Source organism: Oncorhynchus masou, unplaced genomic scaffold (genome assembly GCF_036934945.1).
Source record: "Oncorhynchus masou masou isolate Uvic2021 unplaced genomic scaffold, UVic_Omas_1.1 unplaced_scaffold_1077, whole genome shotgun sequence".
Taxonomy (NCBI): domain Eukaryota; kingdom Metazoa; phylum Chordata; class Actinopteri; order Salmoniformes; family Salmonidae; genus Oncorhynchus; species Oncorhynchus masou.
In genome coordinates, this window is record NW_027000482.1 from 107501 (window position 1) to 114205 (window position 6705).

Sequence of the window (6705 nt, forward strand, 5' to 3'; positions counted from 1 at the left end):
TGTGTCTGTCTGTGTGTCTCGGTGTGTGTCTCGGTGTGTGTGCGTCTCTGTGTGTGTCTCGGTGTGTGTCTCGGTGTGTGTCTCGGTGTGTGTGTGTGTCTGTGTGTGTGTCTGTGTGTGTGTCTGTCTGTGTGCGTCTCTGTGTGTGTGTCTCGGTGTGTGTGTGTGTGTGTGCGTCTCTGTGTGTGTGTCTGTCTGTGTGTGTGTCTGTCTGTGTGTCTCGGTGTTGAAGGAGCAGTGAGAGCCTCCAGTATATTCCCCATAATGAGTGTAGGTCTGTTGTTTCTGGGAGGAGTGTGTGTGGCCGGCAGCGAGTTCTACAAGACACAACACAACGTCATGCTCAGCGCTGGGATACTGTTCGTCTCCGCAGGTCAGCTCTCTCTCTGTCTCTCTCTCTGTCTCTCTCTCTCTACCTCTGTCTCTCTCTCTCTCTCTGTCTCTCTCTCTCTACCTCTGTCTCTCTCTCTCTACCTCTGTCTCTCTCTCTCTCTCTCTACCTCTCTCTCTCTCTCTTTCTCTCTCTCTCTCTACCTCTGTCTCTCTCTCTCTCTGTCTCTCTCTCTCTACCTCTCTCTCTCTCTGTCTCTCTCTTTCTCTGTCTCTCTCTCTCTCTCTCTCTCTCTCTTTGTCTCTCTCTCTCTCTGTCTCTCTCTCTGTCTATCTCTCTCTCTACCTCTCTCGCTACCTCTCTCTCATCTACATCTCAGCAAGCTCTCTCTCTCTCTCTCTGTCTCTCATTCTCTCTCATTCTCTCTCTGTCTCTCTCTCTCTCTCTCTGTCTCTCTCTCTGTCTCTCTCTCTCTGTCTCTGTCTCTCTCTCTCTCTGTATCTCTCTCTCTCTCTCTCTCTCTGTATCTCCCTCTCTCTCTCTCATCTACATCTCAGCAAACTCTCTCTCTCTCTCTCTCATCTACATCTCAGCTAACTCTCTCTCTCCCCCTCTCTGTCTCTTTCTCTCTCATCTACATCTCAGCTAACTCTCTCTCTACCCCTCTCTGTCTCTCTCTCTCTCTGTATCTCCCTCTCTCAATTCAATTCAATTCAAGGGGCTTTATTGGCATGGGAAACATGTGTTAACATTGCCAAAGCAAGTAAGGTAAACAATAAAAATTAACAGTAGACATCACACATACAGAAGTTTCAAAACAATAAAGACATTGAAAATGTCATATTATATATATATATACAGTGTTTTTACAAGGTACGAATTTGAAAGGACACAAGATAAAATAAATAAGCATAGATATGGGTTGTATTTACAATGGTGCTTGTTCCTCACTGGTTGCCCTTTTCTCGTGGCAACAGGTCACAAATCTTGCTGCTCTGATGGCACACTGTGGAATTTCACCCAGTAGATATGGGAGTTTTTCAAAATTGGATTTGTTTTCGAATTCTTTGTGGATCTGTGTAATCTGAGGGAAATATGTCTCTCTAATATGGTCATACATTGGGCAGGAGGTTAGGAAGTGCAGCTCAGTTTCCACCTCATTTTGTGGGCAGTGAGCACATAGCCTGTCTTCTCTTGAGAGCCATGTCTGCCTACGGCGGCCTTTCTCAATAGCAAGGCTATGCTCGCTGAGTCTGTACATAGTCAAAGCTTTCCTTAATTTTGGGTCAGTCACAGTGGTCAGGTATTCTGCCGCTGTGTACTCTCTGTGTAGGGCCAAATAGCATTCTAGTTTGCTCTGTTTTTTTGTTAATTCTTTCCAATGTGTCAAGTAATTATCTTTTTGTTTTCTCATGATTTGGTTGGGTCTAATTGTGCTGCTGTCATGGGGCTCTGTAGGGTGTGTTTGTGTTTGTGAACAGAGCCCCAGGACCAGCTTGCTTAGGGGACTCTTCTCCAGGTTCATCTCTCTGTAGGTGATGGCTTTGTTGTGGAAGGTTTGGGAATCGCTTCCTTTTAGGTGGTTATAGAATTTAACAGCTCTTTTCTGGATTTTGATAATTAGTGGGTATCGGCCTAATTCTGCTCTGCATGCACTATTTGGTGTTCTACGTTGTACACGGAGGATATTTTTGCAGAATTCTGCGTGCAGAGTCTCAATTTGGTGTTTGTCCCATTTTGTAAAGTCTTGGTTGGTGAGCGGACCCCAGACCTCACAACCATAAAGGGCAATGGGCTCTATGACTGATTCAAGTATTTTTAGCCAAATCCTAATTGGTATGTTGAAATTTATGTTCCTTTTGATGGCATAGAATGCCCTTCTTGCCTTGTCTCTCAGATCGTTCACAGCTTTGTGGAAGTTACCTGTGGCGCTGATGTTTAGGCCAAGGTATGTATAGTTTTTTGTGTGCTCTAGGGCAACAGTGTCTAGATGGAATTTGTATTTGTGGTCCTGGTGACTGGACCTTTTTGGAACACCATTATTTTGGTCTTACTGAGATTTACTGTCAGGGCCCAGGTCTGACAGAATCTGTGCATAAGATCTAGGTGCTGCTGTAGGCCCTCCTTGGTTGGTGACAGAAGCACCAGATCATCAGCAAACAGCAGACATTTGACTTCAGATTCTAGTAGGGTGAGGCCGGGTGCTGCAGACTTTTCTAGTGCCCGTGCCAGTTCGTTGATATATATGTTGAAGAGGGTGGGGCTTAAGCTGCATCCCTGTCTAACCCCACGACCCTGTGTGAAGAAATTTGTGTGTTTTTTGCCAATTTTAACCGCACACTTGTTGTTTGTGTACATGGATTTTATGATGTCGTATGTTTTACCCCCAACACCACTTTCCATCAGTTTGTATAGCAGACCCTCATGCCAAATTGAGTCGAAGGCTTTTTTGAAATCAACAAAGCATGAGAAGACTTTGCCTTTGTTTTGGTTTGTTTGGTTGTCAATTAGGGTGTGCAGGGTGAATACATGGTCTGTTGTACGGTAATTTGGTAAAAAGCCAATTTGACATTTGCTCAGTACATTGTTTTCATTGAGGAAGTGCACGAGTCTGCTGTTAATGATAATGCAGAGGATTTTCCCAAGGTTACTGTTGACGCATATTCCACGGTAGTTATTGGGGTCAAATTTGTCTCCATTTTTGTGGATTGGGGTGATCAGTCCTTGGTTCCAAATATTGGGGAAGATGCCAGAGCTAAGGATGATGTTAAAGAGTTTTAGTATAGCCAATTGGAATTTGTTGTCTGTATATTTGATCATTTCATTGAGGATACCATCAACACCACAGGCCTTTTTGGGTTGGAGGGTTTTTATTTTGTCCTGTAACTCATTCAATGTAATTGGAGAATCCAGTGGGTTCTGGTAGTCTTTAATAGTTGATTCTAAGATCTGTATTTGATCATGTATATGTTTTTGCTCTTTATTCTTTGTTATAGAGCCAAAAAGATTGGAGAAGTGGTTTACCCATACATCTCCATTTTGGATAGATAATTCTTCGTGTTGTTGTTTGTTTAGTGTTTTCCAATTTTCCCAGAAGTGGTTAGAGTCTATGGATTCTTCAATTACATTGAGCTGATTTCTGACATGCTGTTCCTTCTTTTCCGTAGTGTATTTCTGTATTGTTTTAGTGATTCACCATAGTGAAGGCGTAGACTCAGGTTTTCCGGGTCTCTATGTTTTTGGTTGGACAGGTTTCTCAATTTCTTTCTTAGATTTTTGCATTCTTCATCAAACCATTTGTCATTGTTGTTAATTTTCTTCGGTTTTCTATTTGAGATTTTTAGATTTGATAGGGAAGCTGAGAGGTCAAATATACTGTTAAGATTTTCTACTGCCAAGTTTACACCTTCACTATTACAGTGGAACGTTTTACCCAGGAAATTGTCTAAAAGGGATTGAATTTGTTGTTGCCTAATTGTTTTTTGGTAGGTTTCCAAACTGCATTCCTTCCATCTATAGCATTTCTCAATGTTACTCAGTTCCTTTGGCTTTGATGCCTCATGATTGAGTATTGCTCTGTTTAGGTAGACTGTGATTTTGCTGTGGTCTGATAGGGGTGTCAGTGGGCTGACTGTGAACGCTCTGAGAGACTCTGGGTTGAGGTCAGTGATAAAGTAGTCTACAGTACTACTGCCAAGAGATGAGCTATAGGTGTACCTACCATAGGAGTCCCCTCGAAGCCTACCATTGACTATGTACATACCCAGCGTGCGACAGAGCTGCAGGAGTTGTGACCCGTTTTTGTTGGTTATGTTGTCATAGTTGTGCCTAGGGGGGCATACGGGGGAGGGAATGCTGTCACCTCCAGGCAGGTGTTTGTCCCCCTGTGTGCTGAGGGTGTCAGGTTCTTGTCCGGTTCTGGCATTTAGGTCGCCACAGACTAGTACATGTCCCTGGGCCTGGAAGTGATTGATTTCCCCCTCCAGGATGGAGAAGCTGTCTTCATTAAAATATGGGGATTCTAGTGGGGGGATATAGGTAGCACACAGGAGGACATTTTCTCTGTTAGAATAATTTCCTTTTGAATTTCTAGCCAAATGTAGAATGTTCCTGTTTTGATTAATTTAATGGAGTGAGTTAGGTCTGCTCTATACCAAATTAGCATACCCCCTGAGTCCCTTCCCTGTTTCACACCTGGTAGTTTGGTGGATGGGACTACCAGCTCTCTGTAACCTAGAGGGCATCCAGTGGGTCTGTCTCCTCTATACCAGGTTTCTTGCAGGATGACAATGTCTGTATTACCGATTTCTTTGGTGAAGTCCGGGTTTCTGCTCTTCAGGCCAAAGGCAGATGACCTCAGGCCTTGGATATTCCAGGATGAAATAGTAAAGGCTTTTTGTTCCATAAAGTGTCCAATGTTGTTGGTTGTGGTTTGGCCTCAGGCCAGTAAGTGTGAGCAGAGTCTGCTGAGCATCTGGTACATGCCATTGGCTTGGGCGAGTGTGAGAGTGGGGGTTGGGACTGTTTGCCCGCTCACTACCTGGGCGTATGTGTGGCTTCCATGTTGAGGCCCTCTTTGCGGGGGTGGGGTGCATGGGGTGGGCAGGAGTGGCATAGGTCTGATCTGAGGGGGCCTAAATGGGGTGTGGGCATGGTTGACGTGGGGGGGTGTTGATTGGTGGGGGTAGGGGTGTGGATGTGTCTGGGTGTGCGGTGGTCTGGGTGTAATTCCTCTTGGCGTGGGTCCTCTATGTGTAGGTCCGGGGGGGGGTCCTGCAGGTCTGGGAGGGTGTCTCGCTGGTCTGGGTGGGGTGTCTATTGATCTGTTCCTCCTGTGTGAAGTGTTGGGGATACGTTTGAGAGCGATGTCCTTTAGAGTTCGGGCAAAGATGGGCACTGCTGCCTTGTAGAGGTGGACCTGGTCATAGAGGCTGTTCAAGTCCAGGGTGGAGTGGTGGGCCAGGAAAACGTTTGGTTTTGAGGCACAGTCACGGGAAATACTTGCGTTTACCCGCTGTATTGTGGCAGGGTGGAAGTCTTTTCGTGGTAGCAGGGTGGAGATAACCACTTGTGCGTTGGGGAAAGTAGAAGAAGCCTTTTCAATCACTCCCTTCAGTGCTGTGGCCACTCTTTCCTGTTGTGCCCTCAGGTCGTTTGTGCCTGTGTGTATTATTATGTGGCTGGGTGAGCCTAGTTTGGCCTCAGACAGAAGGTCTAGGGCGCTCTGGGTGTTTGGACACCAGAGTTTAGATACACTGTGTTTGGGAAAAAGTTTTTTTCTTCTATATATTTCCCATTTGAGTCCATAAGTAGTACAATCTGTGTCTTGTGTTTGTCCTCAGTGGGTGTGGGGGGGTTATCAGAAGGGCTATCAGGGTGGCTGACAGGGGGGGTGCTCTCTCTCTCATCTACATCTCAGCAAACTCTCTCTCTCTCTCATCTACATCTCAGCTAACTCTCTCTCTCCCCCTCTCTGTCTCTTTCTCTCTCATCTACATCTCAGCTAACTCTCTCTCTACCCCTCTCTGTCTCTCTCTCTCTCTGTATCTCTCTCTCTCTCTGTCTCTCTCTCTCTGTATCTCTCTCTCATCTACATCTCAGCAAACTCTCTCTCTCTCTCTTGTCTACATCTCAGCTAACTCTCTCTCCCCCTCTCTGTCTCTCTCTCTCTCTCTCTCATCTACATCTCAGCTAACTCTCTCTCCCCCCTCTCTCTCTCTCTCTCTCTCTCTCTCTCTCTTTCTCTCTCTCTCATCTACATCTCAGCTAACTCTCCCCCCCCTCTCCCCTCTCCAGGACTCAGTAACATCATCGGCATCATCGTCTACATCTCGGCTAACTCTGGTGACCCGGGTCAGAGCGACAGTAAGAAGAGCTACTCCTACGGCTGGTCTTTCTACTTCGGGGCGTTGTCCTTCATCTTGGCTGAGATGGTGGGCGTTCTGACAGTACACGCCTTCATAGAGCGCCACCGCACGCTCCGGACCCGCGGCCGCCGCTCCCTCACCAAACACGCTCTGTTCCGCTCCGCGTCCTACTACAGCCGCTACAACCGCTACAGACGCCGCTCCAGTTACCGCGGCAACGTGGACTACCGTCACTCGCTGTCGTCGGCGGGGCAGCTGCGACCTCGCGACCCCTCGCCGTTGCCGGTGGCCCTGTCCGTGTCAAAGGTTGTCGCCGCGGGGCCGGCTGGGTCGGAGTTGGCCTCGCACAAACTAACGCCGCCCAACAACAAGATGGCAGCCGCTGCAGGAGGAGGAGGAGGGGTGGATGTTGCGAGGAGCGTTTTCCTGTTGCCACTGACAAGCAAGCCCAACAACAAGGACATGTTGTCTAGCAATGCTGCTAACAGGAAGACAACACCTGTCTGA

The 6705-nt window shown here is 46.9% G+C and overlaps 1 protein-coding gene across 1 annotated transcript in view; it reads left to right on the top strand.

Moving 5' to 3' along the window:
* The window catches only part of LOC135529011 (voltage-dependent calcium channel gamma-3 subunit-like), a 13161-nt gene extending 6456 nt beyond the window's left edge, over positions 1-6705 (top strand). The window contains exons 3-4 of the mRNA XM_064957968.1: positions 233-373; positions 6128-6705. Of these exons, the coding sequence (XP_064814040.1) occupies positions 233-373; positions 6128-6705 (719 nt within the window). The remainder of the gene's footprint in view (positions 1-232; positions 374-6127) is intronic.